This window comes from Polychytrium aggregatum (assembly GCF_025602895.1).
Source record: "Polychytrium aggregatum strain JEL109 chromosome Unknown BJ171scaffold_13, whole genome shotgun sequence".
Lineage (NCBI taxonomy): Eukaryota > Fungi > Chytridiomycota > Chytridiomycetes > Polychytriales > Polychytrium > Polychytrium aggregatum.
The window spans coordinates 447491-460123 of NW_026516215.1; the positions used below are offsets into that span (position 1 = coordinate 447491).

The window sequence follows — 12633 nt, forward strand, 5'->3', positions numbered from 1 at the left end:
ATCGCCGTCGCCGGGTCAGGCTGAAGTACAGCTGTTTCTCCAGCATGTCTCCATCGAACACATGGCGAATATCTCGTAAGAAAGAAGGCACTCCAGGGATCTTGGGGCTCGGTGTGGTGCTCATCCATTTCTGCAGACCAAGGATCTTGTGGGTGCTCTGGATCCACTTGGTCGCCTGGGTGGTGCCACATCGATGCTGGTACTCCTTGTTGGAGAACGACACGATCTTCTCGTTGGCACGCTGTGCCTTGGTCACCTTGACACCGTCTTGCTCCTGGATGGTTGGTTGACCGGGTGCTCGAATGACAGCGGTGAAGATCGATCCCACACCAGGGTCGATCCCAATCCATGTGGTCCGAGAGTCGTCAATGGGACCGACCCTGGTCTGGATCTTCTTCTCGGGGGTGAGCTTGGGTGTCTTGTCCACGGGTTCTGGTTTGGCATCAGGGTCCTTCTTCTCCAGGATCTTGTATCTGAGCGTGGTGATTGAGCACCCGACCCCATCGGTGGTGATCTCGCAACCAAAGAGCTGCTTCCCCTCTTTCCTGGCACCAAAGAGTCTCGGATCCAGCTTGAAGTTGGTCTGCCAGAAGGTCTCTTGCTTTGTGGTGCCATTGACCTTGGTCTTCAGGTCGTCCCACTTGAACCCAGTGCCAGTCTGGTATCCAAGGATCTCCCACAGTGCTGTGGTGTCGAGCTTGACATACTTGGCTCGGGCATCGCAGAGCGGGACCAAGGTGCACTGTGCTCGAGGGACATTGTGTCGCTTCTTGGTCTGGGCAAGCCGGTCGGTCAATCGCTTGATCCGCTTCGTGTTGACAGTGATCTGCTTGCACACCTCCTCGTGCTGGGTTTGGAGATCTTTGAGTCTGTCAGCCCCGATGTGGTGGATGGGTTGACACATTTCCTCGTTCAGCCGTCCGCGCTCTCCTTTCAGATCATCGGTCACCCTCGCGAGCCTGGGAATGATCATCTTCTGAAAGACCACCATGAAGAGGGCCTCCTTCAGGTGGGTCAGTCGAGAGACTTCACTGGCCAGAATTGGTGCGACTTTGTACAGGTCCTGGTGGCTTTCGTACCGAAACTCATACAACTGGTCGGCATGGTGGGCGAAGGATTTTCTCAGATCACCGAGGAGTGTCTTGGAGAGGGGATTCTCCATCAGCTTCATGCACTCATCGACGTGTGTGTGCCGTTTGACATCCTTGGGAGCAATCAGGGCCAGATTGCAGAATCGACGGAGGAGAGACCAGTATCGATCAAGAATGTGGGTCTCGCAGTTGACTGCATAGGTCTTGACAGCCAAACCAAGGACCTGTGACCCAGTACCCTTTGGAAGGGACACTGGAGGCAGGATACACGACTTTCCCCATGCACGTCGATACAGCTCATATGTGTCGAGGAGGTGCCTGTCATCTTCCGGGGTGTTCGTCCTGGCACCCACTGTTCCTGTCTGCACCATATTGAAGCACTTTCGAACAAACGCGGGTTCACTCGACGACACAGTGTGGAGGGTGATGCCCTCGTCCAAGCACCGCCTGAGATGCAGCTCCAGGAGACGAGATGCTTCGTACTGCACGTGTGTCATGGCCCGGACAGTCTCCTCGATCTTGTCGTGCAAGGTATCGTTCTTGATGATGGCGTCGAGGGTGCACTTGACGGTGGAGTAGTCGGCCTTGACTTGCTCGTTTGGGCCACAGCCAGGCAAGGTAGAGCTCCAGAGTGGGTTCTTCTTGGTACACAATGAACTGTTGCTTTTGGCATGACCCACTTGCTTGCACGTGGCACATACAGGGACCTTGGGTGCTTGGCTGACCATTTCAGCGACCGAGGCAGGGCTGCTGTCGATTCTGGCTGTGCACTTCTTGGTGAAGGGCCTAACATGGTTGGTCAGGCCACAGGAGGGACACGATTTGATAGTGGGCTTCTTGGCCACAGGAGAGTCACTGGGTGATCCCGGGTCGGGATCGGGGGGTGTCTTTCTCTTGGGAGCCATCTGGCGAGAAAATAGCAGCGATGGCTGGTTCTTGTCAGGAACGGAGCTGGACTTTGGCACCAGACAGCTGATGGTAGTCGAACGGACGGTCGTAGGACGAAGGGGAGTGTATTCAATAGGCTAAGGGCAGGATACAAGAGGCAAGGTGAGGTGCTGGTTCTGAGGCCACAGCACCTCGTTTATATCTCTAAACGCCGTCCTTGTTCGCCGCAGATTTTTTTTCCACTACAATGGAGATTGGTTATCTGCGACGGGGGGAGATTAGATCCGAACGTTTCCCTCGCCCGCCGGGAGGTTTCATGTCAGTGCCTTACCCAACATTGCACATCAAGGAAACAGGACACGGGTTGGGGCGCCCATGAAACCATCCACCGGGCGTGGGAACGCGGTTCATGACAGTTCTGCCCTTGGGGAAGAAAAATTCTCCTCAAAACCAGCGCATTTTGGGCTGGCAGAGATACTGTGCAGTGGCGTCCTTGATTCAGATCCAGAAACGCATCGCTCGCTCAATCAGTCGTGGGAAGACATCTTGTCAAGGTGAGTCTTGCCTGATAGCCAAACGATCATGTCATCTCGCTGACACACAGCCACGCTTGACTAGGTTTCCAACCAGAGAGATTCAGATGGTGGTGGTTCTTGTCCGCAATCGGAGTGGAGCTTCCAACAATGATACAATTGGTCATTCTTCCACACCAATTGCCCACCACCACCGTCAATCGGCTCAAGGTGATACCAAATGCCGTCAACCGACCATGGCCGGATTCCAACTTTTGCTGCTCCACATTCGACGTGACTTTCAGGTGACCGAGATGAGCAGCCGCGAGGGGCCGGAAAAAATTGATAGTGGAGCCGTTTGGAGCTGGAGCCGTTTGGGTTGGAGTCGGCATGGTGGGAGAATGTCCGTCAGAGGAGAGTCACATGGCGCCGCCCAGCCAGCCAAGGAGCCGGCTGGAGCCGAGGCGGTGGCGATGTGTGGCGGTGGTGGCACGCCACAACAAACAGTGCATCTGTGGGAATCGAGCTGCTGGGAGACGAGGCCCGACCGAACGCAACCCAGCAGCAGCCGGGGGGGGGCAGTTTGCAATATATAACTGCGGTGTCGCAGAGATCTATATTGAAGTGTAATTGAGCCACGCCAAATATAGCAACTGCATATAGCACGATACATTGCTCCTCCGAGCTTGCAAAGTCATGCGACCAGAGCCGATGGGGGATGCGATGCGCTCGCCTCCCCCGCCTCGCCTTCTGTTTGCACATTCGCGATCGAGGGCACTCTCGCCCGAAGCCCGAGGATACTCATCTGTCTGCCCGGAGTTGTTTGCATCGCCGGCCCGAAGTTGTTTGCATCGCCGGCCCGAAGTTGTTTGCATCGCTGGCACAGACCTTCCATCCTCTCGGCTGCTTCTGCGGTCCTCGCGGTCGCTCCATCGGCGCTGTTGTCATTTTCTTTGGCCTCGGCCACGCCGGTCTCGGCGCTTCTCTGCCCCGCACCGCCCCTCGCCGGCCCAAAATCGCCCTGTTTGCCGTCGCCCGTCCTTGGCCTTCGTCCACCCCCAGCCGCATCCCCATCCACCCACACCATGGCTACCTACTCGTCCTCGCAAGTCTACACCGCAAACGAGCTCGAGTCCAACTTCCCCGCGCGGGAGAGAGAGCCGCTCAACAGGTACATTGCCACCCATGCGTTGCCTGTGGGCTCGGCCATTCGCTGCGGCACCATCATGGCTGGCACCCGACCACACCCCCACCATCGTCGATGCGCCCGGCCCACTGGGATCGTTGCCCCGGTTCATTAAACAGCCGATCCGTTTGCTCTTTCCTTCCACGCTGCTCCGATCTGCTGTGCTCACACACTCTCTGCCGATGCATCCGTGCTTGTTCCGCTGGTCCACGATGCCTCGGCTTTGGGTATCAATCACCGACAGCCCGATAAGACCTAACCCGTTTGGCGAATCATCCAATCCCTCCCTCCCCTCGTCTCGGCCACATCCTTCGAACCACCACCGCAACCCCCATGATCACAGGGCCTCTCCCTCCAGCAACATCGACATGCACGAGTCTGACTTTGGCAAGCATGGGCCCGACGCCGGCCAGCAAATCCCGAACGCACAGCGACGCAACAGCACCCGCTCGCAAAAGAGCGTAATGTGGAAGAAGTGGAAAACTGTGCCGTGGTTCCTGGGCACCATGTCGCTCGCGCAAGCCATCGTCCTGGTCTACACTCTTGTCGTCAACTACAACAACACCGGCGAGTTTATCCAGACAAACCCATTCAACTTTCTCATTGGTCCCACCACCGGAGTACGTCCCTTCTTCGCTTGGGGCTCTGAGGCGGCCAGGACGGCCAGGACGGATCGATTGGGTCGTTGCTGCTTGATGCTTCGGCCGACTGTTGCCTCCGTGTGGAATGAGTCTTGTGTGGACCTCTGCACTTGCTTACTGCTCTTTGTCTCTTCCTTTTGTGTTGTCAACCCCGTCTGCTCTGTCTACCCGTCCCCCCCCCTTTCGTCGGTCCCGTAGACACTTCTCCTTACAGGCGCCCGATATGTCCCTTGCATGAAGCCCGTCGCTCCGTACGTCAACTCGTCGATTATCTGCATCCCCGGCATTAACCCGTCGGTGCCTGGCCAGCCATGTACCCTGCTCGACTTTTGCGGCATGGGTGGATTCCCCAGTGGCCAGCCCAACCAGTGGTACCGCCTGATTGTGCCTATCTTCCTGCACGGCGGTGTGCTGCACTACGCCCTCAACATGACCTTGCAGATGCGCGCCGGCTTCGGGCTTGAGTCTGAGTTTGGTAGCTTGCGCATTGGCTTGATCTACATGATCAGCGGCATCGGCGGCTTCCTGTTTGGTGCCAACTTCAGTCCCTTGACTCCCTCGGTCGGATGCTCCGGTGCACTTTTTGGTACGTGCTATGCGAACACCTTTGCCGCATCCGGGAGATGCTTCTCCCGGCCCTTACGCTGGCCGTGTCTCTCTCGGTCCTGAATGGTTTCTGCCTCTTGGTCCACTGACACTCGTGACGGCTCTTACGACGGTGCAGGCCTGATTGCATGTCTCATGATCGATCTGGTCCAGAACTGGAGCCTCGTGGAGCAGCCACTCAAGAACTTTTTCGTTTTGCTGGGAGTCACCATCTTCTCGTTCCTGATGGGTCTCCTGCCACTCTTTGACAACTTTGCCCACATCGGCGGGTTTGTCTTTGGCTTTACCTCGGGCCTGTTCCTGATGCCTCTGCTGGAGAATCAAGAGCTCGACAGCACCAAGCCCTCGGCCTTCAAGCGCATGGGCCTCAATCGCCAGAACTGGAAGCGGCTGTTCATGCTGGTCGGATTTTCCCTCACGGTTCTCCTCTATGTCGTTTTGTTCATCCGCTTCTATTCCAACCGCGACGACTGCTCGTGGTGCAAGTACTTGAATTGCATTCCTGGTCTGCCCTGGTGCCAAGACAAGTGGAACCAGATGGGCTCCAACTGAAGGCAAGGCGCATAGGCGCCGAGCCAGTCGCTTGGCCAGCGCTAATCACTTGACCTGTGCAGCGCCATTACCGGCGCCATTACCGACGCCGACGCCGACGCTGACGTAGTTGCAGACACAGGCGCCGTCCGATCCAACAACAACAGTGATATATTCGTCTCGTCCGTTTGCCGTTCATTCGCATGCCAAGGCACCGGTTGCATTGGTCATCTGGGCCAAGTGGGTGTGATGGCTTGGACATCCCGGGTATGCGGTTGCTCGTGCCCCGAATGCGTTGCGCTCGAGTCCGAGAGCGGGCGTACTGACCCGGCATGTTTGATGGCACGGGATTTTGGCCGTCTCGACGGACCCGGGCCGTCCTTGGGCAACCGAGATATAACATTGTCTTGGGCAGCGCAGGAGCACCCGGGGTGCTGATCAGAGACGAACGGGAAGCTCTTGGCGACCAAGAGCTGCAGGATCTCGTCCTCGCGGCCCTGGCTCACCCGGGCCACGATCTCGTCGAGGGCACGGACGTCGTCGAGGGCCCGATGGACGACAGGCGACAGGCCAAAGTGCTCCGATAGAGCGGCCAGGGAATGCTTCTTGAGCGGCACCATGGGTCGCAGAAACCCAACCAACGTGCAGGCCGCTCGCCAATGGGTCAGCTGCAGGCGCTGGGCCGGGCTGAGTTCGGCATTGATCATCCTCACATCGAACTTTGCGTTGTGGGCCAAGATCAAGGGAGCCACCCCTGGTCCGCAACGGTCCTGGACAAAGCCGACGATGCGGTTCCATTGGGTGGCAAAGACGGGCGCACTCGCCACCATCTGGTCGCTAATGCCGTGGATGTGCTGGTTGGCGATATGGCTCTTGGGATTGACCAGGAGCGAGATATGTTGTGGGTTCGACCGAGTCGGGCCCGCGAAACACGAGGCCTCCTGGATCGCCATCTCGATGATTTGATTTCGCCCCGGCGAGAACCCGGTCGTTTCGGTGTCGCAGATGAACGCCTTGTACGAGACGTATCGGATGCATGCTGGCCTGGGCCGTCGTTGCGGAAGCCGGATCGCGCAAACGATGGCACCGAGGATTCGCGGGAACATTTGGGGCTGATCGGCGTGAGATGGAGAAGGAGCCAAGGACTTGCGAGGGCGGATCGATGCTTCTTCAGGGGGGCCACGCCCACCTGCATCATGTTCGTGTTGTCGCTGATAGGCCAGCCGCGATTCGGACCCAGGAAATGCAGGGATCATGACAGGCGGATGTGTTCTCGGCCTCGATGGAGCAAGCAGATGGACGAATGTCTCGAGGCAAAGAAGTAGAGGGTCGGATTGCGAAAAGTAACTGCGAATTCGTGCAGCTGGGAGGGGGAAGGCGAGTTTCCATGCGAGAGCGACGGAAACACTGGCACATAGGGACGGAGCTGGAACCGGACGCAATGGCGGCCTGCGGCGAGCCATTCGCCCGGTCCGGTGTCTGTTTGTGCGGTACAGGTTTGCAATGCTGGGAAAGCAAAAGGCGGCAGCATCATGGCCATGAAGTCGACGACTGGCGTGGCAGGGAAAGCGATGCACTGTATTGGGGCGACATGGAACTCGACGGGCCGACACCGATTGGAAGATCCAAAGCTGACGGGGTGACGAGGTTGGCGAGGTGCAACAGCAGCATGCAGAAAGGCCGCAACGGAACCGGGCCTTCATCAGAGTGCGTTGACAAGCGACAGGGATCAAGGACGGCCCGGCGATGGAGATCGAAAGCGACTCGGCGACGAAATGCAGGCGATCCAATCGGTCGAGAAACGGAATAAGCAAGAAAGAACCCATCACCCGGATCCTTGCGAGCCAGCTGTGCAGAGTCCCTCGGGGACAGGATGTGTGTGAAGCGAGGGCCGCGACAGCCGGCTCATCCGATCAACACCCTCTCACATCAGCAGACAGCCACTGGTCCGAGGCGGCTCCGAGTCGAGGCCCTGCTTCTCGATCTCGCCCAGGACAAGCTCAAAGATCTTGCCAATGTTCTGGTTGTGCTTGGCGCTCGATTCGATAAAGGCGCAGTTCCACTCGATAGCGACCCGAGTGGCCTCCTCGGTTGGGACCTGACGCTGGTTCGAGAGATCGGCCTTGTTGCCGACCAGGACGATGGGTACCCAGTCGATGCCGGTGTAGTTGAGAATCTTGTCTCGGACAACGTGGCACATCTCAAAGGATTGTCGAGAGGCGATCGAGTAGACGAGGACGTAGCCGTGGATGCCGATGGCGTGCTTGGAATTCAGGATCGAATACTCGTCTTGGCCGGCAGTGTCGATGATCTCGGCGTCGTAGTCCTGGTTGCGGTACCGGACGAGCTTGTGGAAGGTGTTTTCGATGGTTGGGTAGTAGGTGTCTGCAAAGTGGTTCTCGACGAACTGGATGGTCATGGACGACTTGCCGACGGCGCGGGAGCCCAGCACGGCGATTTTGCGGGCCTTGGGAGGAGCTCTGCTCATGGCTGCAGTAATTCAGAGAGGGTGTGGGGCCGATGGACAGACGAGTCGCCGACAAAGGTACCGGCGGATGGGATGGGATGGGATGGGATGATGAGATGGGATGATGGATGGGATGATGAGATGAACGGAAGGCTCGGGCGGACGAGAGGGGCGAACGGGCTGAGGCCGGGCTGGGCTGCGGCGTTCGGTCAGGGGCCGGTTGGGTGCACGTGTGCATCGGTTTGGTAAGACCACAGACGGATGGATGAATGGATGGATTGCACATCTCTGAAGCAGCGAGCAGCGGATGCATCGGCAACGACAGAAGCGGCTCGGTCACAGCACGCAACGAGCAGAGATGGTCTGGTCGGCCGCAATCGAATGTCCGTTCACGACGGATTTGCGGCGGCGCCATTGAAACCGGCCACTGTCGCAACCACCACCAACATATTCTCGGCATCAGGTACCAGTATTAGCGACAGTATCACGACAAAGAGGACGAAGACAGAGCAGGCGACAAAGCTACACGAAACAAGCAATCGATTCACAGGCAGCGACGGCAAAAAATAACAAACTAACAACAGATAATCTATAGCAAAGAAAGTAATTTCAGATAGTTCCCAATCCCGAGGGCCGGGGCAGTTGGTAAAGTGTTTTCAGTGTCGCCCGAAGAGAGAAAGCGCAAAAGAGATAAAGAACAAGCGAACGGGCGAACAAACGGACGAACGAATGAGAGAAAGCTGCGAGAGCCACCTTCATGGCGACTCTGGGCCAGTGCATGCACATGAGCATGTCATGTCGATAAGGTACGGAGCTCGCCTGGTGTAGGGATCGCTCGAGTGTGCTTAGGCTCGAGCGGTGCCCTTGGACCAAAGCTTGTCGCTGATGGACTGAACAAGGATATTGAGCTTGACAATGCCCAACTGGATCTTCTTATTATCCCGCACGGCGACGGGCCCGGCGACCTGCTCGATCTCTGGCTTGGCAATGTCCAGCATCCAGTTCTTGTACTCGAACAGTCGGTAGATTGGATAGCGGATGTACCAGCCGACATCGGCACGCACACGCATCAGCTCGAGCGTCATCGGGTCGGCCGACTCGTCGTTGGGGGCATAGTAGTCCTGGCTCTCGGCGTGGGACTGGATGTGCTGCGACTCGAGCGACGTTGAAACCGGCGAGACGAACTCTTGGTGGACAAATTGCGGGGCGTACGCAAGATCCTGCAGGAAGCGGGCCATCTCGTCTTCGTCGGGTGTGCTGGCGCCTGCTGGCGCTGGCGCAGCAAGGATGCTCCGTAAGAGATCGACCAGAGCCTGCGATAGCACGGCATATTTGATGTACAGCTTTTGGATCGCCGTGGCAAACTTGAGGACCGTTGCGCCAATCTTGACGACTCCGACGCTTTCAGGATTGCCCGGTGCACCAGAGTCGAGTGCGGAGCCGGCGCGGGCACACTCGAGACTGATCTCGGCAGCAAACTTGGTGTGAGTGGTGTCGATTTCTTTGAGCAGGGCAATGAATCTGGAGAGCTCCTCGGTTTCTCCTTCCAGAGGATCGGCGACATGTTGGCGGCGTCGAGCAAGATCATCAAGAAAGGCGGTGATGACGTGCAAATTGTGGACGTAGTTGTTCTGGCAGAGTTTGGCGTGGTGGAGCGGAACGGGAGGGGAGGAACGGTGTGTTAGCCCAAGTGTCCAAGCCAGCGGCGATGCCGATGCCGATGCCGATGCCGATGCCGATGCCGATGCCGATGCCGATGCCGATGCCGATGCCGATGCCGATGCCGATGCCGATGCCGATGCCGATCACACAGGCGAGAGTCGTGCTCGCAGGCTGTCCCTACGCCACCATCAAGAGACTGCGACGTAGCTACAAAAAAACCTCACCTCCTCGGATACCAGAGTTGCGATCGCATTGTTACGCCGTTTGCGGTAGTTGAGGAGCCGATTCAAACTTGGAACGCGTGGGCGGTCGTGATCGGCCAGCTCACCGCGGGCCTCCAACGAAAACGACGCGGTCGTGGCCGGAGAGGTCGATTCATAGGCAGAGAGGCCGCCAGGGCTTACCAGACCCGAGTCACTTGGAGTCAGCTGGGGAGTCAGCTGGGGGTTGGCGTGGGAAGCCTGGGATCTTGGGATGGGCACGGGAGCGCTGACATTCCCGGTCGAGGGCTTGGCCTCGCCCGAAGTGTGGTCCGCTGCTACTGTGGTGGGCGGCTCGGCATCGATGGACGGCACAGGCTGCAGATCCGGAAAGTCAGCCGTATAGGAGCCCGTGCGTGACCGGATCGACTGGCTGTCGGAACCAGCCATGAACGAATGGACCGAGCCCACGGTGGCGGTCCGGGCAATCGATGGCGAGGTCGATATCATGCTGACGGGGCGCTCGCCCATGGGGGGAGGCGGAGGGGCCGCAAGGGTCTTCTGTGCCTTGGAAGCGATGCGCAGCTTGTTTTCGGAGCCGGTGGACGAGCCCAGTGAGCTGACGGTCTGCATAGACATGTTTGAGACGCTGTTTGCCCGGCGAGAGCTCGAGATGGGCGGATGCGCCGTGTCGGAACCGATCTGATATGCAGTCGCCTGAGGGCCGGGCTGTGAGGAGGCTTGTGGGCCCGGTTGCAAGGGCGGTTGCGGCGCAGACTGCGGCTTGGGCTCGTCGCTGTCCTTGAGATTCATGGCGGGCCCGTTCCACCCCTTCTTACGAGCCTGTCGCTCAAGCGCACAGATGGTTCTCAAGACCGTCAGGGCGGACTTGCGGAAGGGGTCCTCGTTGCGAGGCATCAGCAGATCCTCGACGGTGAACAGGATCGAGGTTTTCAGGCCAATGGTCTTGCAGAACTCCAGAAAGAACACGATCTTGTGGATGGTATACTCGTTGCCTGTTCCCAGCAGCTGGCATTGTATCTTTGGGAACATGGCGCAGACCAGATGGCAGAGCACGTTGCCGGTCGATATGATCGTAAGAAGGTCGACGTCGGTTGGGTATTCGTCGTCGAGAACAGTTCCGATCCTTGCATAAAAGGCGACAGAGGAATGTACGGCTGCGCGTCAGACTTGGAAGGAATCCGCCATGACTGCGCCAACATCTGTCCGAGCCGGTCTGTGCAGAAACTCACCAGGCGATCACTTTGGGAGCATACTCGTTGTACATGACGACCGAAGGGATAGCTCCTGTGTGGCGGCGGCATCATATTAGGATGTACATACATGGCCAAGCAGCGCTAGGACGGCGGCACTGGTCCGTGCCGGTACAGAACGCACACAGTGCGGACCCGTTGAGGGGCTCCAAGACTATTCGACCGTGACTCGGCAGCCGAACAGAGTGAAGGACGAGCTACTGACGACACTCCAACAGGCGGTGGAGGGGGGGGGTGATCTTACCGGTCCTAGAGAGTGAATCGCTGCCGAGAGCCATTGCAGGCTAAAGAAGGACCAGGGAAGAAGCCGGTATGAGTTAGACAGCCTCGACATGGCAGATGCGCAGGAATCGTATGCGAACCTTGGGAGTGTTGTCATTGAGGAACCCAAGGTTGGAGGCCAGGAGGAAAGACTCTTCAGAATTGAGAGCGTCCATGAATTCCCGCTGTGCAGAGTTGTCGTCCTAGGTGAGCGAGCCAGTGGACATGCAATGTGCCCCAAAGAGAATGCACCGCACAGGTGTATTAGTGAGGATGCAGGAGATTGCATGGGGATGCATGTGTGGTTTGGGGGACAGAGAAGCAGAGTGCACTCACCGGATCGGCCCGTGTGGAGGTGGCATAGAGCGAGGAGATGGCCTGGAGATGCTTTCGCAGCCTCTCGACCTTGGTTTTGATACGGATGGCATCGCCGTCGGCGGTAATCGGGCCTCCCTGCAGATCCTCGTTGCGGGTGAGATCCAGCGAGGGTGCAAGCGAGGTGGCATGGATCCCTGAAACAGTGCGCGTTGGGGCAGTGGGGATGTACTCGGCCGGCGGTGAGACAGGCTCGGAGTGGACAGAGAAGATTCGGGGCTGATGGGTGCGCTGTGGCTCCACAATCTGCGGCGGGGTGAGATCTGGCGGGGGACTAGTGGACTACAGTGGTGGAGGAAATCGTGTCCGGTGCCCAGCACATTCAAGCCCGTGGAACCGCGGGTGAGACAGACCAGGTCAGTTCGGGGGGGGGCAAGTGGGATCCAGGTGGGTTTGGACCAGAGGAGGGACAGAGTGGTTGATGCCGATCGATCGCAAGGGGGGAAATAGCGATTGGCCGCCATGGAACGAGAGACGAAGTGGGTGGGTGGTGGTGGTGAAGGCGGGGCCGAGAGAGTGCGCCCGCCAGATTGAGGATGAAAACCAGAGTCAGTCGGGGATGAGTGGCAGACGAGTCGAGGCGAATTGGGGAAGCCGATTGTGGGAAGCCGATTGGGGGGGGGCGAGCAAGGTCGCAGAGTGAGCGAGTTGGGATCGTCAAGCAAGTACTGCTCACAGATGACTCGGTACATGGCAAGTTCATGTCGACATTGGCAGGAGCGAGTGTAGGGCGAGCCACTTTGGCTGGCTGGCTGGCTCGACATACCTGGTAGATTTCGTTGGTAGACTCGAGATAAGCCCGAACGAACTCGAGAGACTGCCCGTCCATGAGCATCCGATGGATCGACAGGCGCAGACGGGCACCTCGCCATGTCTTTTGGATCTTGATGGCGGCCTCGTGCTGGGGCTTCATCCAGAGATAGCGCTCGATCGTCTGCA

General features: G+C 58.2%; 4 protein-coding genes across 4 annotated transcripts; 2 read left to right on the forward strand and 2 right to left on the reverse strand.

Annotated features, from left to right (window-relative positions):
- Positions 1-50: 50 nt before the first annotated feature.
- On the forward strand, positions 51-1199 carry BJ171DRAFT_499834 (uncharacterized protein). Its single transcript, XM_053110512.1, has 2 exons — positions 51-886; positions 917-1199. Exons 1-2 carry the CDS (start codon positions 303-305, stop codon positions 978-980), a joined length of 648 nt encoding a protein of 215 aa, XP_052967906.1. The 5' UTR covers positions 51-302; the 3' UTR covers positions 981-1199.
- A 2942-nt stretch (positions 1200-4141) lies between these two features.
- BJ171DRAFT_422838 (rhomboid family-domain-containing protein) lies at positions 4142-5476 on the forward strand (the record flags this gene model as incomplete). The annotated part of the gene is made up of 3 exons (XM_053107566.1): positions 4142-4297; positions 4517-4904; positions 5043-5476. The coding sequence occupies 3 exons, from the start codon at positions 4142-4144 to the stop codon at positions 5474-5476; spliced, it is 978 nt and encodes a 325-aa protein (XP_052967907.1).
- A 110-nt stretch (positions 5477-5586) lies between these two features.
- Positions 5587-6617, reverse strand: BJ171DRAFT_499845 (ribonuclease H-like domain-containing protein). The gene has a single exon (XM_053110513.1). It carries the CDS (start codon positions 6559-6561, stop codon positions 5683-5685), a length of 879 nt encoding a protein of 292 aa, XP_052967908.1. The 5' UTR covers positions 6562-6617; the 3' UTR covers positions 5587-5682.
- A 762-nt stretch (positions 6618-7379) lies between these two features.
- BJ171DRAFT_558365 (small GTPase superfamily) lies at positions 7380-9007 on the reverse strand (the record flags this gene model as incomplete). Its single annotated transcript, XM_053113150.1, has 2 exons — positions 7380-7922; positions 8987-9007. 2 exons carry the CDS (start codon positions 9005-9007, stop codon positions 7380-7382), a joined length of 564 nt encoding a protein of 187 aa, XP_052967909.1.
- Positions 9008-12633: the final 3626 nt, after the last annotated feature.

Coding starts and splice junctions, on each gene's coding strand:
- BJ171DRAFT_499834 (XM_053110512.1), top strand. CDS start 303: ATGACAGCGGTGAAGATCGATCCCACACCAGGGTCGATCCCAATCCAT. Junction 887..916: donor AGTCTGTCAGCCCCGATGTG/GTGGATGGGTTG, acceptor TTCCTCGTTCAG/CCGTCCGCGCTCTCCTTTCA.
- BJ171DRAFT_499845 (XM_053110513.1), bottom strand. CDS start 6,561: ATGTTCCCGCGAATCCTCGGTGCCATCGTTTGCGCGATCCGGCTTCCG.